The sequence below is a fragment of the Aedes albopictus genome, chromosome 3, assembly GCF_035046485.1.
Source record: "Aedes albopictus strain Foshan chromosome 3, AalbF5, whole genome shotgun sequence".
NCBI classification, from domain to species: Eukaryota; Metazoa; Arthropoda; class Insecta; order Diptera; family Culicidae; genus Aedes; species Aedes albopictus.
In genome coordinates, this window is record NC_085138.1 from 7,486,795 (window position 1) to 7,507,614 (window position 20,820).

A 20,820-nucleotide genomic window follows, 5' to 3' on the forward strand; every position below is an offset into this window, starting at 1 on the left:
AGAAATCTCATGAGAAATACTGGAAGGAATCGCGGAAAATCTGCAAGAGGAGTTCCGAAATAAACTTTAGGAGAAATTCTGTGAAAACACATGCAATATATTTATTTTGAAAGAAACCCAGCGATTTTTTTTTGCAAAAACGCAGGAGGAACTTGGGAAAATCCCACGAGGGACTCTGGAGCAATGCCGAAAAAACCTCTTGATACAGGAATCTCGGAAGATTTTCAAGGAAGAATCCAGGAAAGAATTCAAATCTTGGAAAAATGCCATTAGGAATCCGGAGGAAAGAGTAAAAAAAGAAAACCAAGAAAAAAGGCTTGGAGAATAGGGGATTCCTTCTCTTGCAAGAAATCTTGGGAGGCATTCCAAAAGATATTTCTAAAGATGTTCCATAGAAAAACCCTGACAGAATGGGACACGTTCGGTGTAGTACTAGATTTGTAGTAATGAGCTGAATTTCAGTATGGTGAGAAGGTCAATTCTCCGTTTCTGCAATAAAATGGTGCAAAAAGCGTGGGTATTATGATTCCTTGCCTGAATTGATGCTGTTTGAGCAAAACTTTGGATAACTATGTTGTTTATATTGCAAGAAATAGAAAAAAAAACAACAACACTGTTACCGAAAGTTTTGCTCAAACAGCATAAAATTAGGCAAGGAATCATAATACCCACACTTTTTGCGCCATTTCAGTGAAGTACTAGATTGAAAGTAGTGAGCTGGATTTTTGTATGGTGAGATGATCAGTTCTCCATTTCTGCGATAAAATGGTGCAAACAGCGTGGGTTATATGGTTTCTTGCCTAATTTAATGCTGATTGAGAAAAAGTTTGGGTAACTGTGTTGTTGAAGTTGCAAGAAATAAATAATACAACAACACAGTTACCCAAACTTTTGCTCAAATAGCATCAAATTAGTCAAGAAATCATATAACCCACGCTGTTTGTACCATTTCATTACAGAAATGGAGAACTGATCATCTCACCATACAAAAATCCAGCTCACTACTTTCAATCTAGTACTTCACTGATTGCTTCCTATTGACCTTCTCACCATACTAAAATTCAGCTCATTACTACAAATCTAGTACTTCACCAATCTGTCCTATTTCTGGAAAACATCCTAATAACCTTTCTAATACCACATTTCTACTACCACATTCATATCAATGTAGTATACTCTGGTCTCTTCTTCTTAGTACATCTAGAAGCAAAGTTTACTACTTGTATTCTTGTACCGATTTTTTGAAGTCTCTAAGCAGAATATCCTCTTCGATTGAGTGTAATCAGTTATTGTACCTTTTAATTCCGCCCTCTTTTGCTTCGGGTCGAAATTGATCAGACGTTTTTCAGCTAGATAAAGCATACTTTGAACAGTTTCTTTTCCAGTATCGTTTAGTATCTGATTTCTATAGCACGATACTTGAAAGGAAACAATAGGACAGATCGGTGAAGTACTAGATTTGTAGTAATGAGCTGAATTTTAGTATGGTGAGAAGGTAATTTCTCCGTTTCTGCAATGAAATGGTGCAAAAAGCGTGGGTATTATGATTCCTTGCCTAATTTTATGCTGTTTGAGCAAAACTTTGGGCAAAAGTGTTGTTGTTTTCTCCATTTCTTGCAACATAAACAGCATAGTTATCCAAAGTTTTGCTCAAACAGCATCAAATTAGGCAAGGAATCATAATACCCACGCTTTTTGTACCATTTCATTGCAGAAACGGAGAATTGACCTTCTCACCATACTAAAATTCAGCTCATTACTACAAATCTAGTACTACACCGAACGTGCCCCATTGAACTACAGCCTATTAATAGGAGGCAATCAGTGAAGTACTAGATTGAAAGTAGTGAGCTGGATTTTTGTATGGTGAGATGTTCAATTCTCCATTTTTGCAATGAATTGGTGCAAACAGCGTGGGTTATATGATTTCTTGGCTAATTTGATGCTGTTTGAGCAAAAGTTTGGATAACTTTGTTGTTGTATTATTTATTTCATGCAACTTCAACAACACAGTTAGCCAAACTTTTGCTCAAACAGCATCAAATTAGCCAAGAAATCATATAACCCACGCTGTTTGCACCAATTCATTGCAAAAATGGAGAATTGAACATCTCACCATACAAAAATCCAGCTCACTACTTTCAATCTAGTACTTCACTGATTGCCTCCTACACTGAACAAAAATCCCCGCCAAAATTTGAATGAAAATTGCCTCATGCGAGCCCCATGCCTAATATAGGATGATTTGAAGACGGCTGTCATTCAATTGGCGATTTGACAGAAACAAAAACAAACGTTATGACAATCATTCAATGATCTGTATTATAGTCATTTTTTTTTTTTTTTTTTTTCAAAGTGATTACGGCGGTAGCAACACTGTGCTTATATTCTACACCGCACCCTTTCCCTACATTTGCTTCTAGGAGCCTCTATTTTTGTTTCAACACACAGAAGTACGTAGGCGTGTGTGGCCCAAGTCGACACTGTTTTGGCCTGCGTTGAACAAAAATAGTTTTAATAAAAGTTTCCCCTTTTTTTTTCTTTTTGTCAATTGGTTTTTTATAGTATGGTCCATGTATTTAGTTAGGTTCTTGTCAATTTGTCAGTTTTTCGAAGTAGATCTCCAAGGTAATAGTCAATTTAGTCATTCTGATCTGTTCTATCATAGCAGCTTTAGTCTTTGCTTTATTGAAGTGTAGTTTTATTGGAAATATGCTGAATGTCGTTATTAAAAAGAGACGTCTAGAACTGTGTCCTGCTAGTTGTTTCGTCATGCACATACGTCATGTCTTAATAATGCCTAGGAGATTAACGAAAACACGTGTTTTTGTCGGATGTCCATTGCGTAGAAGGTCAAGGAAAACAGGTTTCTTTATTGTCAGTTGTTATGTAAGCAAGCCTCGCCAAGTTGGTCAGTTGATTGTAATAAAACAAAAATTGCTTGTCAACTATTATGTATTCATCCCCCTACAAATACTATGAAAAATATTCAAATTCGTTCTGTCCCATCGGTCCTACCTCGATAAACCATGTCATTTTCTCATGCGTGGCCTAGAAATGTCAACCTAGTCATACAAAAGTAACGTTGTTCAGTTGATAAAAAGCAGTCAGTTTTTGTCCGAAATGTCACGTCGAACACATTGATGTCAACAATGCGTTTAAATGTTCGCACGTTAGCTTCGAATCTATCAGCACAATTAAGTGTGCAAATCTCCTTCCCACTATTAATTCGTCGGTTTATTTTAATTGCATTATTTAAAGAAAATATGACCAACTAACATGGTAAAAAATCGACAAAGCGACTATGACATTAATAAATTACTAATCAAAATCAACCGAGAAACGTGGGAAATAGAGCCCAAACAACATTTTAAAGTCAGCTGGCTGTTAAAGGTTCCAAAACCTGTCACAAATCCTGTATAACTTTTATTAGGATTTGTAACGATCATCAAAACCTTCTCAAATCCAACCGACTTGAAACTATTGCTTGGGAATAGACTCTACTGAGCCCTGGCGGATCCTCCGTGTTTATCGAGCATGTCTGATGCATATGATCAGTCATACTCCATCTGCAGCAGCCGGTTCGTGATGAACCGTTGGAGGCGCATTAAAGTGTTAAAAAGGTGATATGTTTCACTAAAGAACACTACATTACAATAATCAAAATGAAACTCCTTCACTTTAATACCGTCAACCCCTGCGAACTTGGCCAGGGAATGATCTGTATTATAGTCATTCAATTCAAAATCAAAACAAATCTAGGCATGGATGATTATCATTCAAAACTCGTTCAATACAGCGGATGCAATATGAATGAAAATAATTTCGAAATTAAATATTGTTGGTATGGGAGTGCTTGACTTCTGGATTCAATTATTTTTAAAACATTCTGGCAAAAACCTAATACCACGACCATTCCAACTAATTTGAGACAAACAATTTTCACTGAAGCTAGTTGGAACGGTTGTGATATTAGATTTTGCCAGAATTTATGAGAAATCTCGAAAATTGTGTACAACAAACATTTTTCAGAAATAAACTTTTTATTTAAAATTTCAAACACGGCCATCTCACTACAATATTTTACTTAAAGAATTTCCGCTGCCATTTCCACGCCATTTCTTCCTTCTACAAAACGGTGCCATTTAGCGGCTTCCCGCTGAGACTCTCTGAAAACAAAATGAAACAACTAACAATATTATACATTTAAAACAAAAATCCTGAGCAACTTACCAAAACGTGTTAGAATAATCATCAAGTGAATACTTCTTGTGTGGCTTTGGACTATTTGAATTGTAGAGCACTCGATATTTTCCTTATCGCGAGGCTTTTTTTCGCTACAAAGTATAAATAACACTTCAGCCGCCACCATTTCTTTCTAACAGAGTTGGATAAAAATATTGCACCAACAGCAAAATGAAATGTGAATCAAAAAAAGAATGATTTTCGTAATGGGGATAACACGAAATATATGCAGCTTGTTTTGAAACTATCATCATTTCAAAGATAAACAGAAATCCGTCATAATTGTTTTGAAAATCATTCTATGGTAATTGTCATTCAATTTTAGGGATCAGCGATTGAGTACACGGTTGAATGAGGATTCATTCGTTGGACAGCAGAGATTTTCGTTTGGTAATTGAATGTTTTTCTGTATGAGGCACAGAGGTAAATGCTTTCCGATGGTTTTGTGGTGATAATCATTCACAACAAACCCCAAGCAAAAAATCATTTATTAATTGTGTCAGTTTTAATTTCAAAACAGGATGATTTTTATTTAGTAGAAGGTAGTGAAATTATTCTGCTGTAAATTCATTCATAATTCGGATTCTGTGGATCTGTATCGCATTGGATGAGAAATCATTCTCCATACGGCGGGGGCTTTCGTTCAGTGTATTAGCATTTAAGCGTCGACTAACAATAAGTTCGTTGACTTAAACAGTATGTCAGGTATATCAGAGTACATGCCCTGGAATTTCCCAACATTACGTGATTTCGGATAACACGATGTTATAATCCCATATAAGTGCCCGTGTAACAGAAGGCAAAGTGTTTCTTCCATTCTGATTGAAGGTATTTTCGTATTTCAAGTATAGGTAGGCAATATCAACTCACCATCGGGAACATTTCGCAACGCAATGCAGGTCAGGTGGAATCCCCGGTCGCACTGATCACAGAATACCATCTTCCGGTTGGCAGCGGTCGTCGTGGTAATCGTCGTCGTAGTCGTTGTAGCAGTGCTAGCAACGGCAGGGTTGTCCACCGTTGCAGCAACGGAGACATTCTGTCGGCGGTGGCACTTTTGGCAGGATTTACACTCGAAACATTGCCACGGGTATTCCGAGGCGCGTTTGAACATTTTCGCCGACATGTCAATGCAGGACGGATGAGCTGAAATGGGGGAGGAATCCGGTTTTTAGGGAAGGGATGTTTTGGCTATCAATAGTGTAGAATGGTACCTCTTCGCCTGCAGATCGAACAGCGAATGAAACGTTCCGGTTTGTGCTGTTGGTTTCGGTTTTGCGGTCCCTGACAAACCGAACATAGATACGGGTTCACTTTAGGTTTGTTGGATTCTTCGGACTTGATGGAAGAGATCGAAGCGGGTGGTGGTGGTGGCAAACTGGTTTTTGGCGGAGGTGGCCTAAACCTACTATTGCTAGGACTGGCTCCTGGGCTGGTCGTGGGTGGTTTCTTGCTCGGTGTCCTTATTAGCGGTACGTCGGAGTCCTGAGGATAAGATTGTAAGGATTAGTAATATTCCAAAACCCACTTAGAAAGAAACACTTACATCAGAATCAGTCGAGCAGCTAGCGGAGTCCGAATCCGAGCCGGATTCGCTTCCGTCGCTGTGGTCACTGCTCGAATCGTCCTCGTCATCGCTACTACTGTCATCACTGCTACTACTTTCGCTTTCCGAAGCGACTTCCGCCAGCAGCTTGCGGTAACTATCCGAACGCAGGATTTCCCGAAGTTGGTATGGATTTAATAGTGCGGTGTTGATGGGATAGCATCTGCAAAAACGCAAAAGCGGTTATTGATTGTTATTGACTTCCGCACTTCTAGAGAAGAAGTAAACACAAGGCAGTAATAGTCCCAGAATAAGCTTAATACTTACGCTAGCTCTTCCGGTGTGTAGGTACGATAAGGTTCGGAGAATTGGCCTGGCACCAACGCAACGGGATAGTGCTTCTCCGGACCGGCAGGCTCCGTTTGTAACCGTTGTTCCCGTGGTACCTGCACCACGTACGTTTGAAGATCCATACACGATTGGCGGGTTTCCTTTCGTCTAAAGATAGAAAATTGTTATTATTGTAGGGCATATATAAACAACCATCCAACGTACTCTTTATTCATGCTAACATTCCAGCTGGCGGCTGACTGCATGGCTTTCCGTTTCAGCAACTGGCTCTTGTCGACGTCTTCCATGGCGATGGCCACTGCCGCCGCTGCTTTTTGTAGGTACTTTTGTCGATCCCGGTAGTGCTTCTCCCTCTGGTACCGCTTGTACTCTTCGTACTTCTCCGGATAGTCATTGCACATGATGTCCAGGATTTCCGAAGCATAGACCGCGGTCAGCCCGAGGTCACACATTTTTTCCGATGCGAGACCCCGCTCCATGATGTAGTTCCTTTCCTCCATATCGACCGGTCGTCGCATCAAATCCGGATATTTCCGCTTGAAGCTTTTCACTCCGAGATACTCGGCGATTTGCTCCTGGATCATGTACGAGTCGCTAGGCCCTCGGGCATTGGCTGCCGTTGGTGGAGGCCACTCGTACTCGGCTATGAACTCAACGGAGAACTCCATTTGTCTGTTTAGAGGAAAACGCATAAAATCATGATCAAGTTACAGAGAGACTTAGGACTAGAAAGACTCACCCATTGACGTCGACTACTTCCATTTTGGCTTTCGGTTTCCGGGTGCTTCCGTGAACCGTCGTCGATGCCCCATCCTGCGTTGCGCTGGCACTGCTGAGATACGAACTTTGCGATTCCTCGTTGATACCGTACGGTCCCATCGGGCCGGTGCTGATCAATCGCATCGGTGTAGTGAAGGTAAAGTCTGCGCTCATGCGGGTGTCCTCCTCGAACAGCTGAAGCCCGGAGGAGTTGTGACTACCAGGTGTTGACAGTTGCAGTTTCCGTCGATGGATTTCCTGAAGGTTTGGAGAGAGAAGATGGGCGTTTTAATAAGGAAGTGGTTAAGAATAAGTATAAAGATGATTCGTTTACAAATGTGTACTATCATATTGTGCATCCCAGCTTAATCACTCAGATGCTGATGAGTTCCTCGGAGATTCCTCCACAAGTTCATCGGAGATTTCTCCAGAAGTTTCTTGAAAATTCATACAGGAGTTCCATGGGAAATCCTCAATGAGTTTCTCGGAAATTGCTTCAGGAATTCCTTCAGCAGTTCCTTGGAAATTCCTCGGAAAATCGTGTAGGAGTTTCTTGGGATTTTTTCCGGGAGTTGATCGAGAATTCTTGCAGGAATACCTAGAATCCCTCAAAGAGCTTCACGATAATTCCTCAAGGAGCTTCTCGAAAATTTCTACAAGAGTTCCTCGGGAGTACCCGCAGAAGGTCCACGGGAATTGCTCCAGGAATTCCGCGAGATTTCCTCTAGAAGTTCCTCAGTAATTTCTACAGGAGTCTGGCATTTAATCCAGGAGGTCCCAGGGAAACCGTTCAGAAGTTCCCACGGAATGCTTCCAGGAGTTACCCGGGATTTCTTGCAGAAGTTCCTTGGGAATTTATCCAGGACTTCTTCTATAGAATTCTTCCAGCTGTTTTTATTTTCAGAAGTTTCTCCAGAAGCTTCTCGGAAAATCCTCCAGGAGCTCAATTGGAATCCTCGAGGAGTTTCTTCAGGAGGTCTTTGGGATTTTTCGCAGGAGTTCTTTGGCATATTTTTTCAGATGTTTCTTGGGAATTCCTTCGGAACTTCCTCGAAAATTTCACCACGAGTTCCCAGGAAATTACCTTGGGAATTTCTTCAGGAGTTCTTCGAGAACTCTTTCAACAGTTCTACCAGAAGTTCCTCGGAAATTCTTCCACGAAACTCCTCCATAACTCCGCGAATTTCTTCAGAAGTTGCTCGACAATTTCCCTAAGATATCCCGGTAGTTTTTAGGACTACTCAGGAAATTCATTCAAGAATTCCATGAGCAGGAGTTCCTCCAAGAGCTCCATGTGAATTCCGCAAAGTATGAAATTTCTCCAGGAATTCCTCGAGAACACCTCAAGAAGTTCCACGAGAATTCCTTCAAGAGTTCCTCGGAAATTTCCCCAAGAGCTCGTAAGGAACTTCTCCAGGAGTATCACGGGTATACCTTCAGGAATTCTTCTGAAATTTCTCGGAAAGATCTGCAGGACTTTGTCGGGAATCTCTCCAGGAGTTCTTCGGCAATGTTCACAGGAGATCCCTGGCAACTTTTCCAGAAGTTCCTAGGAAATTGTTTCATAGTTTTCTCCGAAATTTCTCTTCAAGATTTCCCTACGGGGGAAATTTCTCAAGAAGTTCCTCGAGAATACTTCCAGGAGTTCTTCGGGCGTTCCTTCAGGAGTTCCCCGGGATTTCTTCTAGAAAATGTTTGTGGGGTTCTTCACGAGTTCTTTGGCATTTTTTTTCAGAAGTTTCTTGGGAATTCCTTCGGAAATTCCTCGAACATTTCACCACGAGTTCCCAGGAAATTATCTTGGGAATTTCTTGAGGAGCCCTTCGAGAACTCTTTCAACAGTTCTACCAGAAGTTCTTCGGAAATTCTTCCACGAAACTCCTCCATAACTCCGCGAATTCCTTCAGAAGTTGCTCGACAATTTCCCTAAGAGATCCCGGTAGTTTTAGGACTACTCAGCAAATTCATTCAAGAATTCCATGAGCAGGAGTTCCTCCAAGAGCTCCATGTTAATTCCGCAAGATATGAAATTTCTCCAGGAGTTCCTCCAGAACACCTCAAGAAGTTCCACGAGAATTCCTTCAAGAGTTCCTCGGAAATTTCCCCAAGAGCTCGTAAGGAACTTCTCCAGGAGTTTCACGGGTATACCTTCAGGAATTCTTCTGAAATTCCTCGGAAAGATCTGCAGGACTTTGTGGGGAATCTCTCCATGAGTTCTTCGGCAATGTTCACAAGAGATCCCTGGCAACTTTTCCAGAAGCTCCTAGGAAATTGTTTCATAATTTTCTCCGAAATTTCTCTTCAAGATTCCTCAGGAGGGGAAATTCCTCAAGAAGTTCCTCGGGAATACCTCCAGGAGTTCCTCGGGCGTTCCTTCAGGAGTTCCTCTAATGCTTGGGAAGTTCTTCACGAGTTACTTAGGAATCCTGCAGAAATTCTACATGAATTTAATCAAAAGCTCCTCGAGAATATCTTCAGGAGTTCCTTAAAAAAATCTGTCAGGCGAACTCTTGGATTTCCGGAGCAACTCCTGGAGGAACTCCCGGTGACTTCCTGGAGGAATTCTCGGAGAACTCCTGGGGGAATTGCCTGGAAACTCCTGGAGAAATTGCCGAGGAACACCTGGAGATATTCTCGGAGAATTTTTAGAGGAATTTCTGGGGAACTCATGAAGTGATTTCCGGGGAACTCCTGAAAATGCCTGGAGAACTTCTGGAGGAATTCCCGTGAAACACCTGAAAAAAAAAAATCCCAGAGAACTCCTGGAGGTATTTCCGGAGAATTATTGGAGGAATTACCATTATTAATTCTCAGGACAATTCTGGAGGAGTTCTCGGGACACTAATAGATTAGTTCCGGTCATTATTAATAGAGGGTTTTTTCTGGAAATCTTAAACTCCTAAATCAAATTTCATGGAAATCCTAGAAAAAATTTAAAATTTCATTAGAAGTTCCTGCTGGCATTCTTCTAGAAGAACCTTTCTAAGAATCGTTCAAATATTTCTAGAGGTGTTCTTCTGTGATTCCAGCAGATTTTGTTCTGCAATTTGAACAGGAGTTATTTTCGATATTCTTGCAAGAATTACTTCTGGAACTTTGATCTAGGATTCTGCTAAAGTTGTATTTGGAACTTCTCTTCTTTTTACTGTTTTTCGTCCAAGAGCTTTTTCTGAGATTTCTCCAGAAGATTCCGTTCCTTAAGCGAATGCCCCAGGATTTTTTTCTAGGAATTTTATCCGACTTCTTTCTGACAATGGTCCAAAGATTCCTTCTGGGAATTCTACAGGGGCTCCTTTTGAGTGTCCTCCAAGAATTCCTAACGAATCCTTCAGAACTTCCTTCAGGGACACTTGCCAATTCTTTCTAGGAATTTTCCATGATTTCCTCACAATAATCTTTTAGGAGTTTTTCCTAGGAACGCTCAGGAAATTCCTTCTAGGAAGTTTCTGGAGAAATCTCTTGACCGAATAGGAGGCAATCAGTGAAGTACTAGATTGAAAGTAATGAGCTGGATTTTTGTATGGTGAGATGTTCAATTCTCTATTTTTGCAATGAATTGGTGCAAACAGCGTGGGTTATATGATTTCTTGGCTAATTTGATGCTGTTTGAGCAAAAGTTTGGGTAACTTTGTTGTTGTATTATTTATTTCATGCAACTTCAACAACACTGTTACCCAAACTTTTGCTCAAACAGCATCAAATTAGTCAAGAAATCATAATACCCACGCTGTTTGAACCATTTCTTTGCAGAAATGGAGAATTGAACATCTCACCATACAAAAATCCAGCTCACTACTTTCAATCTAGTACTTCACTGATTGCCTCCTATTACTAAAGGATCATCTAAAGAACTTCCTGAAGAAAGCTCCTTAAAAAAACTATAAAGAAATCTGGTGGAATCCCCAAAAGAACCTTTCTGAAGGAATAGGACAGATCGATGAAGTACTAGATTTGTTGTAATGAGCTGAATTTTTGTATGGTGAGAAGGTCAATTCTCCGTTTCTGCAATGAAATGGTGCAAAAGCGTGGGTATTATGATTCCTTGCCTAATTTGATGATGTTTGAGCAAAACTTTGGACAACAGTGTTGTTATTTTCTCCATTTCTTGCAACATAAATAACATAGTTATCCAAAGTTTTGCTCAAACAGCATCAAATTAGGCAAGGAATCATAATACCCACGCTTGTTGCACCATTTCAGTGCAGAAACGGAGAATTGGGTTTTTAAAATTTGAAAAAAAAATATTGATTTTTCGATTTTATACGAAAGAGCACATTTTTCTGAGTCACTATGATTTTTTTCAGATTTTTAGAACTTTGTTTTGGTACCTAAAATCAATTTCAAAGAGATTTTTTGAAATCACCTTTTGACAGCTAGGCTACTGTTTGACAGCTCCTCCCAGTACGAACTGCAACGAGGGGTGATTCGACAAATCGCTCCCATACAAACTTCAAATTGATTTTTAAATAGGTTCCCGGACTCCAAAATTCATGAAAATTTGGATTTCGGCTCAGTTTGACATGCAGATTCAGAATATCGAATTAACTCAACACCGTTAAAGAAGCCAATTGACCTTCTCACCATACAAAAATTCAGCTCATTACTACAAATCTAGTACTACACCAAACGTGCCCCATTCCCTGTTCAAGTTTGTAGAGAAATCTCCAGCAGATATTCCTGATGGAATACAAGTTAGCATTCCTAGAGTGTTATCGACAACGGATGAAATTCCTAGAAGGATGATCTTGCAGTTAATAGAAAGATACTAGAGATCGAGAATACCTACATCCAAATTTATACCATCACTATGCAATGGTTTGCACACTTTTATTTCTTGCGGTAATAGAGCACAGTAAAAAAATGAGTCTGAACTAATCGGTTTTTTGCTCGATTTTTTATATCTACATATTCTTGCAGAAGTAGGTCAGAAAACATCACTAGGGTAATTGATCCGATCATGGAGGAGTTAAGCGCTGGGTTCATGTTTAAACCACAATTGTATCGCCCCAAGCAAACTTTTTACATGGATTGAATTGAAAATAATAAAATCCATCCTTAATCTACGGGAAAATAACGAAATATTGCCACTTTGATGTTGTTATGAGCATTTTATTCGTTTTTATCTGAAAGATCATTGTGTTCCTAATGTTGCGGTATTTTGTTCCTATTGTTGCGGTATCCCATTGAAATCATATGGGATACCGCAACATTAGGAACACTACCGCAACAATAGGAACACAGCAGCAAACACATTTATGAAAATATTTTTTAAAAATAGGTTTTTGGGCAAATCTTAAGCAAACAAATGGTGCAATCTCATAATTTAAGCACCATACATCTATTAAAAATACCTTTTGGTAACATTTCAGTCGAAAAAGTGCTCAATTGCCATTACCGCAACAATAGGTACTACCGCAACGATGGGAACAATTACCCTACCAGCGAAGGTTTTCCGAAAGGTTGATGAGAGAATGAGTAAAGTGGAGTATATCATATATGTCTTCAATCTTCAAAGCGTTCAGGTTCCAGAATCTCCCCGAGCTATTTGGAGATTGTTTAATAATTGTTTTGCAAATAAGCAAGCAGCACAATAGTTTTTGTCTGATCTTTTTGACAGATCTTGTATCAAGATATACATTGTGGTAGCCATGTTTGTATTATGTATGACCACCTTTACTATAAAGTTGGCTGTCCCTGTCATAAAGTCTTGTTAATTTTACTAGTGTTCCATACTCAAATGCCCCACGACCTTTCAGACCTTGTAAAGCTCTCGTTACAGATATACGACAAATCGCACACCGATACGAACGGACGCACAAAACGGAATGTGAAACCACCAACGACAGCCGTGAAAACAAGGAACTACTGTTAACATATTGAGGGAGGCAACCGATATACCCAAGCCATACTGATAATGATCGGTGTGGAGGACGCAACCGTCACTAGGTGCTACATGGTGAAAACATTCGACAAAGAGAGCAAGAAGCCATGTGTAAATCGAGCTCCCCCTTGTTCGCTCATACGGGACGACAGAGCGTAGAATCAGTAAAGTTCGAATCGGTCGTTGGTTTCCCATCGGAAGCGTTTCCGATAAATGTTCCACTATATTCATCGAAAACTCCAGGGATCCGATAAAGAAGCGGATACTCTGGGTAGGGGCAGGACGAGCCAAAAGAAAGGGGTTTGACTGGTTTTCCGAATTTTGCTTCCTCCAAGCTCCTGGAGAAATACCATAAACACAAACCTCCGATTCGAACATAGAAGTGGGTGGTGCATACGGCAGGCAGGAAACAAAGGGAAACGCGGTTAATGAGGGCTTTTTCTTTCACAGTTGCCTGCGCCATGCCGTGCCGTGTCATAAGCGATATAAGTAACGTTGTTTGGTTCATTTTTCTACCCGACTCGCTTTTCCGAATATCTGTCTGTCGATACGTTAAGAGATGGATCATGATGATGACCTAAACGTTGCGCTTGTCTGTATTATGTTATACATTTGTACATCACTCAAACCCTTGCAACAGTCGAAGGAGAGTGCAGAGTAAAGCGCCACGCAAAGATCTGAGCAAGCCATGGAGAAGACTGCACACAATCGCTTTCTTGGATTGCTTCGATGCGACGGTCGTACACTGACGGTCAAAAGTGAGGCAACGCCTGCTACGTATAATTCCTAAATGCTTAATCATTATCATTTGCTGTGAGCTAACCAGCATACATCAGATCAGCTTTCATTGCCTCCACGCTGTGATGAATGTTATAATAACTTATGAAACATCACTCACAAAAGAGGGGAACAAAGTAGAAACAACACAAGTGCCATGAGATTTTCATACACCCTTCCACAGAAGCCAGCTATCTGGCCTACTGCGGGCACAGGGCTTATTACCCGACATTGCCGTGGAAGTGCAGCCCTGCACTGACACATTGTCGAAATAGGGGATTGTAGGGTCGGTTGTATGAATTCCATATTTTTCTACAGAAAAAAATGCGTCTTAATCAAACAGAGCACTTTAGTCAAAATTGTTATTGAATCAATGACGAATGTTATAAAAAAACTGTTCAAGTGTTTATTTCCGTTTTTAGGAACCCAAATCTCCTGTTCGCAGTAAGCACTAAAACAAACACTACAACAGCATTACTTGTGTGCGAGTTCAGTTCCGCTGTCGTTCGATGGTCTTATACTAGCGAGTTCGTCATCCACATTTTTGCTGACAGCCAACCCTACCCTATAACAACGCATTTCTGCCTTCGCTCTATCATCGAAGCGTTGCGGCGCGGAGGTCTCGCTTGCTGCTAATTCATCGTTGTAGTATGTCCGATGCTTGACGATTTCTTGAACACTCGCGCGCGTACGCCAAAGCATTTTCTGTTTCGCTGGCTCACTCACCCTGGTTCGTTTCGGTGTAGGGAAGAGCTGCTGCTGCTTTGGCTAGCATGTTAGTGTGTTATTACCGTGTTCCAATACTTATTCTCTCTATACATACAGTCAAAGGTGGCCATGGAGGAGAACACCCTGCCAAGTGGAAGGCACAGCTTACTTTGACTTACTCCGCGCTTTGTGCTGGTGTTGGTACTTCTGGCATCGCCGCGAAAGCGAAACAAATTATGACGATTGGCAAAGAATAATCGTACAACTCATAAAGAGCCATTGATGCACATTTTGTGATGTCTTACATGTTCAAACGAGCAACTGGAGCTCGTTTCAAATCGCGAAAAATGGCTACTTATTTTCATAAAGTCCTAAAAACAATCGCTTTCTCAATCTTCCCGGAGCGACGCAAACCCGAAATTGACATGCCAGTCGCAATCAGGTGAACCATTTTTGGACAAAACCTGTTCCTCTGGCGTACGCCATCGACCGCCACAGCCAGCTGGAAGGAATGCATTCACGCTGTTTGCTGTTATTCCCGGCGGCGACGATGGCGGGCTAACATCATCGTTTGGAGAGGAGGACCTTTTTTCGGCACAGAAAGTCACACGACTCACAGACGATAAAGAACGGTTTCGATCGAAACGAAACAAGAAAAGTATCGACGAACGATGTGTCGTTGATATGGTGTTGCTGTGCACTTTGGGAAGAGCACTACCTAACATGGATGGCTTTGGGAGTTTTTAGGTGTATGTTCATGTCTAGGTACTTGCAATGCGATTTTTTTGAGTTCTTTCAACATATATACAACAAATCACAAATAATAATGTATCCACTAAAAACGTTACTCAAACCACTGCCTACTCATAAGGCTATTGGCCCAGATAGAGAAGTAATTTCTAAAACCAAGTAAAATAGAGGAAGAGATGAAGTGGACGGAAGAAACTGGGATCAGTAAGCGTATCGGATGCGTGTGTTGTTGGAAGAAAAAGGCCTTGCAAGTTGTATCGAAGGATCCATTATCGAGGAAGATTTTGCTGAAGGCCCAGGAAATACTGCGGAGGTAAAGGCGAGGAAGAAGCATCAACTCGAGGAAAAATGGAAGCTTGATAGGAAGAGTCCGATCTTACACCGCGTTGCCGATAGCCACATGGGATTCGTGATGAAAAGGCGAACTGCGAAGGAATGCTGGGATAGCCGGCGAACAATTTCCCAACGTCGAGGTCTCGCTAACCGTTTGTACTACCGGAGAAGACTTGGTTTACTGAAGTTGAAGAGCGATACGAGCATTCAGAATCATTTGTTGGAGTTCGACAAGCTTTTGCTAGAACTGAAGATGACTGGTCCCAAGATTGAAGAAGATGATGCAATCACTCAACTACTGCTCTCACGTTACCGCAACAATACGACGGTCTGTGCACGGCGCTGGAAACAATGGCATTTGAGAAGCTGTCAATGGAATTTGTCAATAACCGTTTGCTTGAAGAAGAAGCGAAGCGTTTTGTAAAAAAACGATTGTCTCGACGAAGAACATGGCTCGGGATCTGCATTTGCTGGAAAGAGCTTTTCGTTCAAGTGCTACAACTGTGGAAGAGTCGGGCACAAGCGCTCGGAATGCAAAGCAAAGATTACGGATGCTTGCGGAAAGCCACGTGAGTATTCAAAGTTCAACGGAACACAAAGAGGACGAGGAAATGTGAATTGTGCTACCGATCGAGCTGCTGATATTGCCTTCGTTGCGGCCTGCGAGCCGGAGCTAGCAGCAGCAGTTACGGAGAAGACCAACGATTCTTTCCACTGGTTTCTGGACTGTAACAAAAAAACAAGTGTTGCGGAACACTACAAATGCATTGTGCTCCCGATGAGTGCCACAATGTAGACAACTGCTAATAGAACCCTACAAATGCGCATTTTATTTCCCGCATCGAGCCCCACATTTTGAAACTAGTGGGATACGAAAAGTAAAATGGAACATTACAAACATGCAACACATAACATTAATTTGTGTCCAGTCATCCATATGGATAACGAAGTCCGAACCCAGGATGGCGAGGTTTCATAATTGTTCTTGGTCCATCAGTCATCCTAGAATTGTATTTTGTTTGGCAGTTCGCCTTTTAGTTCGCAGCATCTGTTACTGCATTTATAGCTTGTTTTGGTCTAGGAATTTCTAATCCTAAGGGGGCATCTCGATTTGAGCAACAACACAAGACCGTCTACAATTTGATGTCCGTGTTAGGGGACGGCTTGCTTGTTTTGTACTGGATCACTCCTAAAATGTTTGGAGCACTACAAATGCACATTAAGATTCAGGGACAGATGTACAAACCTTAGTATAACATACAAAATAAACTGACAAAATGTTCACAACAATTTACAAACGTAACAGAGCATCTAACCATATGGTGAAAGAAAGAAGCTATTTCACTACATCGTTTGTAGATAACAATCGCCGTTGCAAAAAGTGGCCAATTGCTAATCGCCAAGTATGCTAGAACTATTCGGAACTGTGGAGAAGTAGATGGAAGGAAGATTTTCTCAGTTGTCGAAGAAGTACTCTACGGATTACACCTGATTTTGTTTTCCTTCAGTCTCTGGAAGAGAAATTTCTCAAAGTATGGCCATTACATTTACCAGTGGAAAAGTTGAAATAAAGAAGAATAATCAAACTGTCGCAACTGATCGGAAATGTGGAAGACTCTCTGAATGTCACCTGGAACAAGAAACGATGCTGACCAAGGAAGTTGAACTTGAGCTCTGGCATCGAAGATATGGTCACCTGGGTGAAGCAAATTTGAAAAAGCTCTGGAAGAATGGAATGGTGAATACTAAAGCGACGTTATCGGCAGGAATCAATGAGAGTCTAATAGAGGTGGGGAAGAAGCTACTTCGTGTGCGTGAGATCCGTGTCTGGTGCAAAACATGTCACTACTACAAACAAAGCCAGCTCCCATAAGAACGCGTGTCAAATAGTGACGTCACTATTTGTGTTTACATTTTTCTTTGCTTACTAATACATAGCCTTCTCTTCTTCTCCCTCACCTGTAATATACTCTCATTGGGCAGGAATCAAACAAAAACCGTGCGAAGTGTATCTGAGTGGAAAACAAGCTGATACATAGCGACGTTAGTGGACCCTACACGCCAGGAACCTATGACCGCAAGAGGTTTTTCGTTACGTTCATCGATGACTTTTCTCCATGGTGTTTTTATTGAAAAGCAAGGACGCAGTTTTGTAATGTTTTCAAGAATACAATGCGAAGGTTACAGCTCATTTTGGCGTGAATATAGTGATACGATGCGACAATGGAACATTTTGTCGTGGAGAAGGAATTTCCATGAAATTCACGGCTGGATCCCAGGTCCGAGAAGAACTATATTATAGGATATGCGCGCCCAGTGGCTACGGAATATGGGATCCGCGGAGAAGGAAAGTTTTTGTGACCCGAGATGAGAACAGCAGGAAAGTAAATAAGCTCAATCTATTTTGACGAAGGATTGGAAGAATCTTTTGAACTAGAGAAGGAGGTGGAACCGCAGCCTGTATTTAAACCTGGATGAACGATTATCTTGTGTCATATAGCAGTGTGGAAACTATTACAAGTTTTATTTTTGTGTTAAATATTGTAATTGTAGTAATTGTAATTGCTCAGTCCACACCCAGGCCGACAACTGTCAGCCCATCTGCTTGTAGGCAGATGTGGACCTACTAAGCTTCCCCCGTTAACATGTCCTACACCGAATTAGCACACCGGGATCTTCCACAGGCAGGCGCTGGCGTTACCAGTCCCAACAAGTGTCAGATACATTAAATAGATGGGGTAGAGGATATAAGAATATGTGGGAATAGGATGGGAAGAGGCATAAATGAAGAGATAGTAGAGAGGTTTCGATTTTATTGCTGAAACGAGAAAAAGAAAGAATGATAAAGAACATTAGCGATATGTTCATAGATTTGGATTTGGTCGATAATTTCTCATCTATTTTATTTCCACATCGTTGCATCGGTGACCATTTTCATCGCCTTTCTAGTTTTTGTTAGGGCCATCTCGCGTTTTTTCGTCATGTCCTCTTTGCCGGTTGGCGACGTTCGGGATGTAAGTAGAAAAGCATTTAATATTATTAGTACGACAGTAATTGTGATTGCTCAGTACTTCCAGCCCATTTGTCCGCAGTACATATCAGGCATCCCGTTTTAACAAGTCCTAGGGGCTGTCCATTAATTACGTAAGGGAATTTTTGCGATTTCCCGACACCCCCTCCCCCCCCTTGTAAGATTTTTTGTATGAGAACCCAAAAACTTTTGTACGGCGCGTAAGATTTATCAAACCCCCCCTCCCCCCATAAACCCTTACGTAATTAATGGACGGCCCCCTACACAGAATTAGAAACCCGGATCTTCCACAGACAGTCCTAACTAGTGTCAGATAAGTTCAATTGAGGATAGGAAGCGGCAAAATGAGAAAACAGTAGAGAAGGTTTGGTTCATTGATAGCTGTGCTCATGTGATGTTTGTCTGACATTGAAGAACTATTTTCCGTAAGTGTTCTTCACCCCAAATTTAATACCGAAAAAACATCTGATCAGATGTATAGTTTGGCAAATCTATGTCCACATTGAAATGCTTTTGTTAATACATCTTTTATCAAGAAGGAATAATGTTGTTTACTGTTGTAAAATAATTCAGTTAAAGGACAGCTAATGTATTGTTATTCAGAATAAACCTACAGAAAATGGCTCAATAAAAAGTTAACTCTAATTCAACTAACTACACAAAGTTAAAAGTGTTATATTTTACCAATGATTTCATCCTCATCTTGACCCTAACATAGTTATGCGTGTAAGTGGACGCCGCTTATGATTTTGGTTGGACAATGACCAAAAATAGTGTTGTTTCGACAATAGTCACATACTATGCCCTACGACATTGACGATTCTATTGTCTAAGGCTCACCTATTTAGCGCCACCCAGCAGGGACTTGGTCTGGTACCCAATTCAGTATATCCGCTCCACTTAATGTATCGTACCTCTTTTGATTTGTGATATATTACGCGGAACATTACTCTCTTCATTCTGATAGCGGCTATGTAACCCATTGGATTAAAAAACCTCCGTCAAACATGAAGCGATTAATCGAAGACTGAAGACTCTATACCAAATTTGGCTCAGAGACAGGTAATCAGTGAGGTCAGTTTTTCTCGTTTGTCAGAGACGATTGATACGTATTAAGACAAACTTTCCACTGCATCTGCCAGCAATAATCGGTGATCGATCAACATTCCGAGTACCCCAATTTACACAAGAATGCCAAGGATCACCGCTCATGCTTTACAATACAGTTGGAAAAACTAGAACAACACCTGGCCACAATGATGCATAAAGCACTAAAGCGGACCGGAAGTGTTGGTGAGCCAGCCCCACCAAGTTTTATTTTTGTGTTAAATATGCTATTTTAACTTGTAAATATTTCCCTAGTATTAATGCACATTTATAGGACTCTGACAGAATAGAGGCCCGCAATTCTATTTTAATTGCCAACATTCAGGCCATTTCGGGCAGTGATTAAGTACTAGAGATGTAAACCTTTCCCTGGCACAGACTTCAAGTTATAGAACTCTAGTGATGAAACCCGAATCGGATGCCCGCTTAGGATTAGAAATTCCTAGACAAAACTCAAGCTATGAAAGCAACTTATGCTGCGAACAAAAGGCAACCTGCCAGAGAAAATACGATTACAGGATTGACTGATGGACCAAAAACATTTATTGTTATCCACTAGGGTAACAGGGCAAAATTTATGTTCTGTGTTGTATATGTCCATATGTGATGTCCTAATTTATTACGCATTTGTAAGGTTCCACTACAAGATGTTCTATTTTAATATGCATTTGTAGTGCTTCATTATTTTTTCGTAATAAAACGTCGACGGCCTATGCCTTGAATGCAGAAGCTTTTGTAGAAGATATTCCGAGCAGTATAGCTGAATTGAAGAAGAGAAACGATTGGAACCGATGGAAAGCAGCAATCGAAAGTAAACTGCAGAGTTTGAAGAAAAACAGAACGTGTAAGTTAGAACCCAGGCCTGAAAGAAAGAACTTCGTGGAAAGCATAAGGGTATTCCGTATCAAGCGTGACGACGATGGATTCGAAGGAGATCGAAATTTGGTATGCCGCCTACAGAAATCGCTTTATGGACTCAAGCAGGCGCTACAAAGCTGGAATGAAGCATTCAACTCATTTGAGCTGAGTTTGGGATTCAAGTGCTCAAATTGTGATTGCTGTTTGTACGAAGTGAAGATGTCATTGTATAGTTATTGCTGTACGTGGACGACATTTTGCTGATGACAAACAATATCAAAGAAGTCAAATGAATCAAAACTCAACTTTCGGAAAAATTCTAAATGACCGATATGGGAGAAATTAAGCAGTTTCTTGGAATAAAAGTTGAACAAAATGTCAACCAGAGACGATTGAAAATCAGCCAGCCGAAATACATTGATGGTATGCTGGAACGCTTTGGAATGGAAGATTGTCGGCCAACACCAACTCCAA

The 20,820-nt window shown here is 40.9% G+C and overlaps 1 protein-coding gene across 5 annotated transcripts in view; it reads right to left on the bottom strand.

Annotated features, from left to right (window-relative positions):
• LOC109621532 (mucin-2) overlaps positions 1 to 20,820 on the bottom strand; it is a 78,963-nt gene that overhangs the window by 9,203 nt on the left and 48,940 nt on the right. For all 5 annotated transcript variants that reach the window (XM_062843128.1, XM_062843124.1, XM_062843127.1 and 2 more), the window contains 6 exons: positions 6,882 to 7,159; positions 6,347 to 6,814; positions 6,119 to 6,289; positions 5,792 to 6,014; positions 5,460 to 5,730; positions 5,116 to 5,391 (listed from right to left, as the gene is read on the bottom strand). In XM_062843128.1, the coding sequence (XP_062699112.1) occupies positions 5,116 to 5,391; positions 5,460 to 5,730; positions 5,792 to 6,014; positions 6,119 to 6,289; positions 6,347 to 6,814; positions 6,882 to 7,159 (1,687 nt within the window). The remainder of the gene's footprint in view (positions 1 to 5,115; positions 5,392 to 5,459; positions 5,731 to 5,791; positions 6,015 to 6,118; positions 6,290 to 6,346; positions 6,815 to 6,881; positions 7,160 to 20,820) is intronic.